General features: G+C 37.8%; 3 protein-coding genes across 3 annotated transcripts in view; 1 reads left to right on the top strand and 2 right to left on the bottom strand.

Annotated features, from left to right (window-relative positions):
- Positions 1-1,294: 1,294 nt before the first annotated feature.
- On the top strand, positions 1,295-5,856 carry pnrc2 (proline rich nuclear receptor coactivator 2). Its single transcript, XM_005806475.2, has 3 exons — positions 1,295-1,495; positions 1,970-2,185; positions 3,183-5,856. Exon 3 carries the CDS (start codon positions 3,203-3,205, stop codon positions 3,668-3,670), a length of 468 nt encoding a protein of 155 aa, XP_005806532.1. The 5' UTR covers positions 1,295-1,495; positions 1,970-2,185; positions 3,183-3,202; the 3' UTR covers positions 3,671-5,856.
- A 3,223-nt stretch (positions 5,857-9,079) lies between these two features.
- LOC102229689 (fatty acid-binding protein, liver-like) lies at positions 9,080-10,047 on the bottom strand. The gene is made up of 4 exons (XM_005806476.2): positions 9,890-10,047; positions 9,594-9,766; positions 9,310-9,399; positions 9,080-9,187 (listed from the first exon to the last, which is right to left on the bottom strand). Exons 1-4 carry the CDS (start codon positions 9,954-9,956, stop codon positions 9,137-9,139), a joined length of 381 nt encoding a protein of 126 aa, XP_005806533.1. The 5' UTR covers positions 9,957-10,047; the 3' UTR covers positions 9,080-9,136.
- A 578-nt stretch (positions 10,048-10,625) lies between these two features.
- The window catches only part of LOC102231864 (myomesin-3-like), a 56,733-nt gene continuing 54,384 nt past the window's right edge, over positions 10,626-12,974 (bottom strand). Inside the window, exons 33-37 of the mRNA XM_023329411.1 lie at positions 12,429-12,592; positions 12,291-12,327; positions 12,088-12,110; positions 11,940-11,995; positions 10,626-11,846 (exon numbers count right to left, since the gene is read on the bottom strand). Of these exons, the coding sequence (XP_023185179.1) occupies positions 11,577-11,846; positions 11,940-11,995; positions 12,088-12,110; positions 12,291-12,327; positions 12,429-12,592 (550 nt within the window). The 3' untranslated portion in view covers positions 10,626-11,576. The remainder of the gene's footprint in view (positions 11,847-11,939; positions 11,996-12,087; positions 12,111-12,290; positions 12,328-12,428; positions 12,593-12,974) is intronic.

Raw genomic sequence — 12,974 nt, 5'->3', positions numbered from 1 at the left:
CTTTGCTCTAAGGCGTTCCCTCCCACAATTCATCAGCTGGGACTGGCTGCTTGACACAGTGTTGCATAACCCCTTTAAAGTCCAGACTCTTCAAATAAGAAAGGTTAACTTGATCATGGACTTGGAGATTAGATAACCTTTCATGGTGGTTGTCTCGTATACTGTAGACTTGGATCTCCCATAAAAACCTACTGGAAAATTTTTAAGGTTAGCTGTAATGCCATTAGCCAAAGTCCTCCAACGTCCTAGGAGACAAACAAGAGTTGGAATTTTAAAAACAAACTTTAGAATGTTAATCAATGACTTGTAAACTCAAAATGAGCAAACAAAATATACCAGACAGACTTTATTTCTAGTTTTCATCATTCCAAAATTACAAACTGTCATGTTACAACCAAAACCACTTAGTATTGCACAAAGGATCAATTGATTTAATCCATGTATAACTACAGTTGTTTAGTGAAAGTCTCAGTGGTTTGGTAGGAAAGATTTGTGAATAAACAGAAAATGAGATCTTCACAAAAATGCCTAAAACAGTTTAACTTATGTCATGGATGAAACTTTTTCACATTGTTGTCTGAGTCTGAGTTGGGTCTTTGCCTCTCAGCTTTCAAACCGCAATATGACAGAAAACATAGTAATAATCATCTGACAAATTCATAAAGTAACTCATTATAAACATTTAACAAATTATGACAAGTGACAACTATGACAGTATTAATTACCAAGAAGAATTATAAAACAGAGTTTCAGTGTAAGCAAGATGTTTTATCACCTAGACAAGCGTGACTGTGGGGGGATGGAGCCTTTTCAGTCTGTATTTGAACAGCCTGTTGCTCAGCCTCATAGCAGATTTAACCTACATAGATACGAATGCTGACAAAACACACTTCCTGTGACAGGTATTGGTCGAGACACTTAAAAAAAATTAAAACTATAAATGTATTTATCTTGTTTGTTGACGCCATTAAGCATAGGTTCATATAAAGACACTGCATACATGTAGTTGTGTTTTATGCGTCAACGGGGTCTTTTTAAATCAAATTTAGTATGAAACATGTGAAATTTTTGAGGCGAAAACAGCTACTCGGTGTTGTTTTTCCGACTTCTCACAGGAAATACCCGAAAACATCCCCAACAAAGGAAGGGGGAGGAGGATTAGCGATTGACGTCAGCGCTCTGGCAACAGGCTCGAATGCGTCTGCTCCTCTGGTCGCCGATTGGTCGTTCGCCTCGCAGGCAAGACACGATTGGTCAGAACTGGCAGCGCAACGAATACATATTTGTGCTACAGATTCCATTTTGTTGCAGTTCAGTGTCGGGAGGGAGAAGTGGCGTATTTACGGCCACTGTTAACAACATATAAGCCTCGAGAGTGACAGATTTGTAGGAAATATAGCTTTGCTGTTCTTCCTACAGTATCTGCCGAAGGATATCCGAGGCTAAGTATATTTTTTTCGACGAAAGGCTTCAACAACAAAGCCTGAAGAAGTCGGTAAGCGAAGCAGCTTTGTATGCGGTCGCCATGTTGAGTTCAGTTTCTTTGTTTTGGTTGGGTGCCAGACTGACTCACGTAGATGTTTAATTAATTTGATTTTTTAGAAAATGTTTGTTATTAAGAGTTAATAACAACATAATGCGGGATGTAATTCAACTAGATTTTTTCAGATATAAATGTTCTTGCATAAAAATCGTTTTCAATTGATTCTGAAACAATTAAGCAATGAATTAATTTAGTTTTGCTAAGTAACCTTTTTTTAACAATTATCCCATTTTTCATTCAATGTTATGATATCTAAAATGAGGAGGATAACGGTGTTCGGCTGTTGATGACGCACTTTGCAAAACAGTCGAATAACAAGTAATGAATGCTTTGTTACATAATTTGATGTGCAGTTTAACCGTTATTATGTGCATTTTTATTTCTCTGGACATTCAAAACACATTCCTGTACCATTTTGTTTTACAGGCAGTCGACTTCTTGGAGCATCGTGCGCCGAGGTGAATTGATGTTCAGCTCGGCTTCACGGCAAAACAACGATCATTGGCACATGAAAACCTCAGACCTTGCTGGACACACAAGTGCAGCGAGAAGTAGACAGAGAACTACTTCGAGGACCTGGGGACCGATCGGCGGTGAGAGATTAAAGCAAGATCTCATCGTCTTCAGCCTGACAACAAAGAGGTGAGCTGGAGCTCGGTCTGTGAGTGGGGGAGGGGCGCAGCGCTCTGGTGTTTGCTGCACGTAGGCGCTGTTTTTCTTCAAGAGGGCTGAGTCCATTCGTCCCTTTGCCAATCTTTACCCCTATTTCTACACAAGCGTCACAGAATAAAAAGTCTGCATCGGATGTTATCATGCATTCTGTGTTCAAAACAAAAACAGATTTTTTTTCCCCCCAAGAATTAGGAAACAACTAGAAAAATAACATGCAATAGTTTTTGTCCATTAAATTGGAGACTAGAAGTTGCGAAATATGGTACTTGCAGTGTGGTTATTGTTTAAGTACTTATAGGTAAATGAAGCTGAGTTTTAGTCACAAGTCAATAGCAATGCATTTTCACAACTACAGGGTTTCCCCCATAAAACTTGCTAAGCCCGGTGGTAGGAGTGCCAAGGCGGTCCACCGGTGGTCCACCGTGTTTTTGTATTAAAAGGTGTTACGTTGACAGGACATTTATAAACAGTGTCAGTGAAACGCTATTTAAACACACAACTTGTCTTAAAAACAACAAATCAAAAAATACAATTAAAATGAATATCAATTATTTGCACTTCTGTTTAAGTCAGTGGAAAGGAGGTGTGCATGTTCCACGCTGAGGTAAACTTAGTGTGGATCGCACTGCAGCGTGTGAGGCAACGTGCAGAGGCGCCAATGGTGTGATTGGTCCAGCTTTAAATGCATAAACTATAAACCTATCTTCTATAAACATCTTTTAGGAATAAATCTGCTCCGCCAGTGAAACACTCAGAGCAACAGAGAAACTTGCAATCCAGCTTTAAAAGAAAAGAAGCAATTTTGAATTTTTTTTATTATTATTATTTTCCTAAAAACATAAACAAGAAAGGCTTAGCCTGAGCCTGGCGGTGGGGCTAGTAAAGCACAGCGGGCCGCCAGGCCTATAATACACTGGGGGAATCCCTGAACTATGCACCCAAATGACGTTATGATCTTCTCCTTTAGGTGACAGGTAGTACAGAAACATGGGAGGTGGAGAGAGGTACAACATTCCAATTTCCCACCCTGAACGCCCCAAGAAGAGCCACCAGCTCGGCAAGGCCAAGCAGAGGAGCCGCGACCAGAGCGGAGCAGTAGTGGCATCCGTGGGAGTGGCGGGGGGCCTTCACCATCACGGTCACCGCCGGAGCGACAAGGGCACCACCTACCACAGGTCTCCGGAGGCACGGCAGGCCGCGTCTGTGGAGAAGAATGCTTCTGTCCGTTTCGTCACCACCTACGATCAAAACTGGGAGGGTGCAGTGTCTCACCTTAATACGCTGCTAGCAACTCAGGGCAGCCCGAGTTATGCAGGGCCTAAGTTCAGTGAGCCGCCCTCGCCCAGCGTGTTGCCCAAACCTCCCAGTCACTGGGTGTCTTTCCCTATGGGATCCTGTGACCACAGAGAGATAATGGCCTTTCAGCTAAAGAGCCTCCTGAAAGTGCAGGCTTGAGATAGAAACCTCCACCTCATTTATATCGAGCCAATGTACTGCGACTCTATATAGGCACTCGCTTTCCAGGAACACCCCGTGGTTGTAATAGATTTGTCATTTTTGGCTTAAATCCTCTCAAAGTTGGGCATTTGAAATTGTGTTAGAGTTTTAGAACTGTTTTAAAGATATTACAGCCATGTGGCCTTGCTGGTTGGCCATGCCTTTAGTGGAGCCAGTTTCTTTGATGACTGGATCCTTTTTTTTTAAAACTTCTTTTTTGTTTTGTTCTTTTTAGTGTTGGCTGTTAAAGCAGATTGAGTGTCCTTTTCCCAAAATAGGGGTTGTATTGTAGGTCAGGTAAACTCCATCACTTTTACGGTCCATTTCTATGGACAGACACTTCTCTTTTACATACGTTTTGAAGTTGAATCTTTGGAGTGAGCTCCGAAGCTTCAGGTGCTAAAGTAAGTTCACATTTGTAGCACTTGTTTTTTTTTTAAAAAGGCCCCCTTTTATTTTCCTAGATATTACTTTACTTGTTTGGAATGAAAAAGGCACTCAACTGCAGTTCTGCAGGGAAAAAGCTGTTTTATTTGACATGAGCTAGTAGCTATGTACAGGACAAGCTGAAAGACTGACCTCAAAGGGTAACAAGAGACCATGGCACACAGGCCTTGAACAACCAACTCCTGTATCCTTTTTTATTGCGCTGTGCGCACATGCACTATAGGAGTTGAGTGTGTCCAAAGCCTGCTACACTCTATCAAAGCATTATTTTGTACAAGTCCTTTTGTTGCGATTGAAAGCACTGTGTGTAACCAAAGCAATGTTATTTGCTGCATATTTTTCGCACCCTCTGTGTGGTTAATAACTTCCACTCTCTTGCCTCTGTGGTGAGCGGACATTTCCTTACTGTTCATCTCTACAATCAGTACTGTTACTACCCTTCAGTAGTCTGTCTCTTCAGCAGCTTTGGTGGTGCAGCTTTCATGCGGAAGAGGGCCACGCTCGCGTGTTCCTGTTAGCTGCACCTATTTGTGCTGAAGTGAGAGAGAACTAAGGAGCTTTTTCTTTAGGGACGTGTGTGGCCCAAGGGTCTCTGCGTGAGACAGAAGGCTGATGTTTGTTTACAAGTTCTGTCTCTTATTGACCATCTGATTATCGGCACACTTGTTGCCTGTTGCCGCTGCCTGATGTTTACCCTCTTGCACTGTAATCAGATTTACCCTTAAAACGCCAGGTTGGGATGCTAGATGGAAATGCAATGGACTATCTTTATGAATTCTCTATTTTGTGATTGTTTGGTCCTTCGTTAAGGCTCATTTGTGTTTGTTTTTTCTTCTTTTTTTTTCTTTTCCCTTTGCAGAGTTGAAGCTGTTTATGGCCAGCATAGAAAATAACAAAACAAAGAGATTGTGAATTGTGTTCAGGAGCCATGTATATAATGAAATGTATAAAGTTCTTGTAGCATATGTACATTTACAGGCCATGTTTGATGCCTGTCTGACAAAAGTATTTTTAGTAATAACACTGAATGTATAAGACATGCTAAGGACGTGTCTTAACTTCAATACTGAAGAATATTTTTGTTAAAAAAACGTAAAAAATTCCCTTCCTGCCTATAGCATTTAACCATACCCAGCACTGTTATCTTTACGGAGATCTTGCACATGTTTTTTTATTGTTTTGTATTACACAGTGTAGGGTGAAAAATGCTTAGTGCAAATTATATAAAACAATATAAAAATAGTGATTGGATTAAAGGAGACTTGCTTATTTATGGATTTAAAGTTTCAATCTATTTGCATTTTGTAAGATCGACACTCTGTTGACAAATGTGCCTAAGTTTAACCCCTGTTTTATCTGATAACTATCACCCAAACTGTTGCTGTTTTTAGCTTTCAGGTGATCTTCCGCCATCTGAAAGTTAAACTTGGCTCAGTACTTTTATTTACAGAATTCTGGTCTATTTTCAAATGTTCCCCCTTTTCTTTTGGTCACATGACGTAGCAAAGTCTCCTTACTCTAAATTGTGAAACACGGAAACAATTGGCTGGTAATTTCTCCCTTTGATAAGTCACCAAGTATTTTGAGACATGCCCTAATTAAAATTGGTTTTAATTGGTGTTAAAAATGTGAAAGAATGCACTTTTAAACTGACAACAAAGTAAAAAAAAAAGAAAATAAATCCCTTCCCTCCCCCATGTTTGTCTCTCCTTTTTCTGTTTTCTCCTATATTACAAGTACTTACTTATTTACTTGTTAAAATTTATTTTTTAAAAAAAATTATTAGAAAATTACACCCTAAGTCAGGGGTGTCCAAACTTTTTGCAAAGAGGGCCAGATTTGATAAAGTCAAGATGCCTGGGGGCCAATAGTTTGTTCGGACATTTTTTAACTACAAAAGTGTCATGCAAATACACACCGTTATAAAACAATTTTCATTGTCACAATTATCTTTATTTTTCAAATGACAAAATAACCAAATATAAGCCACTCAGGCAACTCTAAAAGCAGAAATTCTGCTTTTCTTTCATATCTGGAGAGTCAGATAACATTGAACAAACTGTATAAAATACCTTAAATTTACATGAGTTTAAAAATATCTTTGCCTCAAGAACATTTTAAACAGGAGTTATAAGTAATGCAAAATTGTCTATTATTAAATTAAAACAAGTGAATTTTGCTCGTCATTTACAATATCTTTCAGAAAGTAATAGTTTGTATCACATCTACAGGTTCATAACCAAATCTTACTCAAGAGTTTAATTAAAATAAGTGCCATAAATCCAGGTGCATAAATGTTCTTTTGGCTCTTCACTGCTGATAGTGACAGATGTTACCGTTCAAAATACTCAGTTTCATGTCCTCAGCTCTCAGTGCCACACTGTTACTGCCAGGCAAACATTCGCAAATTCTTGCTTCTTCTCAGGGCAAAATGTTCTCCACCATTTTCATAACACAGTTTTGATAAATGTATCTTCAGTAAAAGGTTTGCCATGTTTAGCTATTAACATTAACATCGTAGCTTGCTTTGGTGGTATTTTCTTTTGACTCAGGCCCAAAGAAATCGCTGTTGTGATGCCAGTCCAGCTTGGAGCTGCTTCAGTTTTTCAGCACGGTCACTTCCTGTTAGCTTGTTGTATGTGTTAGCATGTTTAGTCTGGTAGTGTCTCTTTACGTCAAAATCCTTAAAAAAGGCAACCGTCTCATTACAAATTAGACAAGCACAATTGCCTTGATTTTCAGAAAAGAAGTATTATAATTCCCATCTCTCTTGAAAGCGGCGGCCCTCACTGTAAACTTTCCTCGTTTTCTTTGCAGTGGCCATGGCAGAAATGAGTGGAGAGCGGTTCGCTGCACGGAGGCAGAGACTGATAGTATTAAAGTGGTGCTGCCACCATTTGGTGAAAGGAGGAATTACAGTTTCAAGTTTTCTGATTTATTTATTCTGTTTCACGGTGCAGGCGGGCCATAAATAATACATTATAAGACCGAAGCTGCGGGCCGTATGAAATCTGACCGCGGGCCGTGATTGGCCCCCGGGCCGGACTTTGGACATGCCTGCCCTAAGTTGTTGAAAAATGTATAACATTAATTGTAACAAAACAAAAAAAGACTTTTTGGCACTGTTATATACAGCACTGTGATTGTTTTCGCATCCGATGCTGGATTCACACATCAAAAACTGCCCAGGTAGTTTAGAAGAGCAGAGGATGATAATGCAACTGACAGTAGAACAATAAATAATATCTGATGCAAAATGTTAAAGAGGAAACCTGGGAGCAAAAGCATAAAGAAGCGAAGGATGCTTTTTCTGGGGGATCTAGATAAGATAAGATGGACCTTATTGTCCTAAAGGAAATTTATCTTGGATACAGACTCTGCTGCATACTACAAAATCATGACCTTCATATTGCATTCACAAATAAAACAACTTCTGTAATTTTACATTATATGAGATATAAATACATAGTCTCAGTACATCATATTATTAACACAGGAGGCACATTGCACTGTCTTATTGAAAGGTATTTCTGTTCCATGGGTGCTACAGAACGTGACTGGACTTCTCTTCATGCGGCTCTTGAAAAGCTGATGTAATTCAGCAAATGGATCTGTCCTTGATGACAGAGAACCTACACCCTCATTGTCCTTGAGAGCTAATGTGATATTGCAAAGTGCTATGAAAAGGCCTTTTAGATGTTTTAGTGCTTTTATAAATTCAAACATCAAAATTCTAGAGTTGTCACATCAAAGTCCAGATCTACACCTTATTGAAACTTTGGGTCTGGAGATAAAAACAACCTTTTAAATCCCAAGGGATCTGACAGAGATAGGAATATTTCAATCTCCAGATGTGCCTGCCTGATCCACCCAGGCTTATTGTTGCGATTGCAATGGAACATATACTAATAATTTCCTGAAGGGGGTGATATTGTGTTATTTTATCTAGTCCAAAAATAGTTCTGATTTAATTTATAAAAACAATTAAAAAATAAAACAAGTGTGCTAACGTTTTCTGTCCTGTAACCACTGAAAAACCAAACTGAGGGCTACTGAGAACTTCACTTACTCATTTTAAGTCAAGAAAAGCGTTATCCTGCATTAGTCTTTTACAAGGGAAGAATAAGATCAAAGGTTATTATGTACATTTAGAGTACTCAAAATGTCAATGTGTGAACATTTTCAAGAAGACAGGTCTTAAGTGCACAGGAGAAATCATCAGCTCAAGATGCCAAGTATTTAGGAAGATTTGAGGTATTTTATCGCAATATATTTAATGTTTCAGACACAATTGTTCTGCAAACCATGTAAAACAACAGACTATGGACAATACGTGGAGAGGTATTTGTATAGAGGTCCAAGAGCCATAAACTGATGGCATCTGTTACTTATTTTTGCTCATCATGAGAGGACATTTGTCACACTTTTTCTTTTCAGTCCTTTCAACCCATATTTACTTGTTGCTTATCTTTTGAGCAAATCAGTTTTTCATTAAAAATGTTCTACCCGTTTACTTGTTTTTTTATGCTTGTTTGACATATTGTTAAACAAGCATAAATATATTCTGAAACACATAATATTTCAGAATATTATGTATCGTACATAGATTATTATTATTGTTATTATTGGTGGTAGTAGTAGAAGAAATTCCTATTGTGTTTTGCATTTGATGGCAATGTTCATGGATTTCAGATCACTTCATTTGTTATATCAATCTACAAAATGAACTGTGCCCAACTACTATGCTGAACTCAGCACCTTGCATGGCCAGTAATGTGATTTTGCAGGTACAATCTTTTTGTTCTTTAGAAAATATGACATTTATATGGTGTCAGCAAAGATATGCTCAATGCTTGATTTATACTTCTTTTTTTGGCCGCCACTAACCACATGTGAACATGACACAATACAAACCAGACGTATTAAGCAAACTTTTTTTTTATTTAAATAGACATTGTATCTTTGTCACTGTCAGGTTTAAATCTTTCTGCTCTTCCTGACAAGAGTCGTTGAGCCCACAGTCAGAGTCTAAATAAGACAGAACAAGACACATATTTTAAAGCTTATAATCAAACAGTCTGGAAACTTATTGTGTATTTATCTTTCAGAAATACGTGTTTCTGCAAGACTAAAATCTGGATGCACCATACCTCAATCATCTCTCCTCCTTTGAGCTCTTGTGTGTGGTTGAATTTGCCAGTTTTGCAGACCAGTTTTCCTCCCTCCTTATTGACAATGCACTGAGGGGTGAGAAGACAGATTTCAGCACCAGCAATCAAGCAAATAACAGATCATTTAGAGGTTAAAAAACAATAATATGAGATAAAATTTCATTATAAGGAATATTTTTGAAGACGTGTTGTAGACATGTAGAATGCTTATAGAAGACCTATATTATTTGTCTCTGTATAAACGATAAACAAAAGTTAGTAACCTTTAGCTTCTTGCCATCCATGGTGGTAATTTCAGCCTCTTTCCCGATGGTGAAGGAGTTTGTCACAGTCTTTCCAGGTGTCTTGGAGGTGATGACAAAGTCATTGCCTGTTTGCTTAATCTCAGTAATTGGTTTGATATCTTTGGCCATCTTGATGACATCTTCTGGGAGTTCTGTTGAGTAGAAGAGATTTGTTGATATTCTATGTGACATTAGACATGAATTACAACCATCTGCAATGCAAAGTTGTGTTGGCCTGTGTTGATAAAAGTTAAATGTGTGAATACTTTTCTTACCCATGGCTCTGAGGAACTCTTCGTAGTTTTCCTGGGAGTACACCTGCCATGTTCCATTGAGATCCATGTCTTCTAGAGAGTCTGAGGTCTCCTTCACCAAAGTATTTGGAAGCTGAGACAGCTGTGTGAAGCTCAACACAATGTGAAGAAAATGAATGCAAACGTGCTTCTTTTTATACCCAAAGGCAAAGGCTCCACAGTGCAATGCCGAGTGAGTAGCAAAGTCCTTTGAGGATTGTTTGAACAACCCAGAGTTCAGTTACTCTTTTATGTTTAAGCTTCAGCCTCAGCCAAGGAAATTTTTAAATCACAACTTAAGGTAAAGTACAACATATCATCTGCAAATTTAGTCTTCAAAACATTCACTCTATGTATGCACTGTTCACAATCATTTATAATAAAGAGAAGACAAGATGCAAACAGAGCATAGATAATCAAAAATAGAATTTTACTATTGCTTGTGCTTCATTCCTGTTTAACATTGTATAAAATTGACAAGATTAGCAGATATTTTAATTTTAGACTAGGTTTTTCATGCAACATTAAAGTTGTTCCATTCACCTCTGCAGCTTCTCCTCAGTGTATCGCTGAATCTCCAAATATGGATCTTACCTGACCTCATGTGGCACCAAATATCAGGGTTATTGACACTGAGGACTTTGCTTTTAAACTCAAAGACCAGAGCTGTTGCAAAATTGAGCAAACTGACCTACTGTCACTTTTTAATACATTTTTGATTATAAAGTTCACTAAATTGATTTTGTGGGGATAAAAGAAATGCAGCAAAAATAATAAGTTGGAAATAGCTTTATTGACAACGAAACAAGGCAAACAATACATCTGTTTTTTCTAAAATCTTTATACTAAAAGGCTGCAAGTAAATGCAACATTAAAATAGCAGAAGCGTTATAAAAATCAAGTATTCTTCTCTTCTAAAGTAAAACTAAGCTAAACTAAGTTTCCCCAAAATAAACCAGCTCAGAAAGGTTTTACTGTTGTATTTAATCTGTATTAGCATCTAGTAAACAATCACAATGATACAATTATTTTTGTAACCTAACCTGATCTATAATCTAGCTCAAATAAACATGCAAAAATAGTAGCAAACACACAGACAAACAAAAATAATGCTATCATTTTGAGTGGCAAGTATTATTTGAGCTATGCCAACTTCAGTTCTCACAAGTGGAGGTTGTAGAACTAAACTAAGAAAAATGCATTAGCTACTCCATGTTTTGCACCCCATGAAGTTTTACTGGAATTTTACTTTATAGACCAACACAATGTAGAAAAAATGGGTTTCACAATCTAAAAAAAAAAAAAAACCGTAATTCATATTTAGCCCCAGGCTGTACCACATGAAGTTTAATCATTTGCCTTTAGAAGTCCATTGTCAATGCTTGAAAACCAATGTCCGCAGATGGTCTCTATTGAGCCTGACTGAGATAATTTGCATTTAACTTGGATGTGCAAAGCTTACCTAACCTAAGACATTTGCAGCTTTAATTGCAGCAAAAATTTATTTTATAAGGTATTTACCCAGCTATGCTCATAAAAGAATTTGTAAAAGAATTTCAAAATGTTGTATCATTTTCTTCCCATATCATCATGATGTCCCACTTTCTGTTGGTGTATAAAATAAAATATCTGACTAGGTAAAACTGTGGCATTCCTCCAGTTTGTAAATTTAACCCATCTCTACTGCATTAGTTGGAGGTTTGTCACCCTTCTTGTACACACTCAAGGTCACATCAACAGTTTCAGAGCCATACTGGTTGCGCACAAAGATACTATACTTTCCAGAATCTTCCGTGGTAACCTTGTTGACAGTGATGGAGGTGCGCTTGGACTCCTTAGTAATGGTAAACTGAGTCTGATCAAGGATTTCTCTATCATTGCGTAGCCAGAAGATCTCAGGAGCTGGATCGCCATCAATGAAGCATGTCAGACACAGAGACTGAGAAGATATCACAACAAAAATGGTTGGCAATAGAGAATGTCTGAGGTATTTATCATTTAGAATTATTTATAATTTCTGACAACGTTTTACCTTGCCCTCCATGATGGCTACAACATCTGGAAGCCCTTTTACTACTTTGGCGCGATCTAAAAATCAGCAGGGAATACCCAAAGAAAAATCATTTAAGCTCAAATAAAAACAAAAACATAGGGTGTGAGGGTTATCACATGGGACTTACTTTTCTCAGCAATGGCCAGTTGCCTAAGGGATGAAATTAGACAGTCAGTTTAAGCTTACACTGCATTGTACCGATTTCAAACAAGCTAACTCCGCATTTGTTTTTTGTTTTTTTTGGTAACTTGTTAATTCAGACTCATTCATGTTTTCTGTTACTGACACAGCAAAACGTTCAAGCTTCTTCCCTTGAATCAATGCACTTACTTTAACCTTTGGTGTTCCAGCAAGGCTTCAGCAAATGCTGTTGAAAGATACAAGAAGATTCACAACATTGACAATCTAATTTCTGTGCCTTAGATTTTCTTATTTGTATAGAATTTCTGTTTTAAACCAGAGCCTTACCTTCTGTGGACAATTCATAAAGCCGTTTGTGTGTCTCTTTTCCATCAAACATCTCCAAGATGTATTCACCTTTGTCATTCTCTGTTGGGTTTAACATTTCAATCCAGACTTTCTGCATACTGCTGCCTGGCTTTGTCCTGGTCTCTTGATCAATTTTTCTCCCCCTAAAAGCATAGGGTGAAGCACAGATCTACTGTATATATATATATATGTATATTACGACTATAATATACAAATTACTCTCTTCAGTCACTTTATTAGCTACACTTTTACACTTTGCTAGAACCAATTTAGAGCCTCTTTTACTTCCAGAATTGCCTAATTATTCATAACTTACATTAAACAAGGTGTATCAAGATATTATGTTCCATGACATGATGGGATCACAGTTACTGCAGATTCCCATTCCACCAAATCCAAAGATTGTCTATTAAACTGAGATCTGTATTAAATTGAGAACCCGTTTTAGATGATACAAACTTTATAAGACTGCATGAAGACAATAGAATATTACTTTGTGGTTACAAAGGCAAGAACCAGGTCAAC

The sequence above is a fragment of the Xiphophorus maculatus genome, chromosome 3 (genome assembly GCF_002775205.1).
Source record: "Xiphophorus maculatus strain JP 163 A chromosome 3, X_maculatus-5.0-male, whole genome shotgun sequence".
Lineage (NCBI taxonomy): Eukaryota > Metazoa > Chordata > Actinopteri > Cyprinodontiformes > Poeciliidae > Xiphophorus > Xiphophorus maculatus.
This window is presented reverse-complemented; position numbering and strand designations above follow the sequence as displayed.

Bases quoted from the DNA above. Each gene is read 5' to 3' on its own strand.
- pnrc2 (XM_005806475.2), top strand. From the start codon at position 3,203: ATGGGAGGTGGAGAGAGGTACAACATTCCAATTTCCCACCCTGAACGC.
- LOC102229689 (XM_005806476.2), bottom strand. From the start codon at position 9,956: ATGGATCTCAATGGAACATGGCAGGTGTACTCCCAGGAAAACTACGAA. The intron at 9,767-9,889 runs GTAAGAAAAGTA...TCTACTCAACAG, and splicing joins AGAGTTCCTCAGAGCCATGG to AACTCCCAGAAGATGTCATC. The intron at 9,400-9,593 runs GTTACTAACTTT...CTCACCCCTCAG, and splicing joins TGGATGGCAAGAAGCTAAAG to TGCATTGTCAATAAGGAGGG.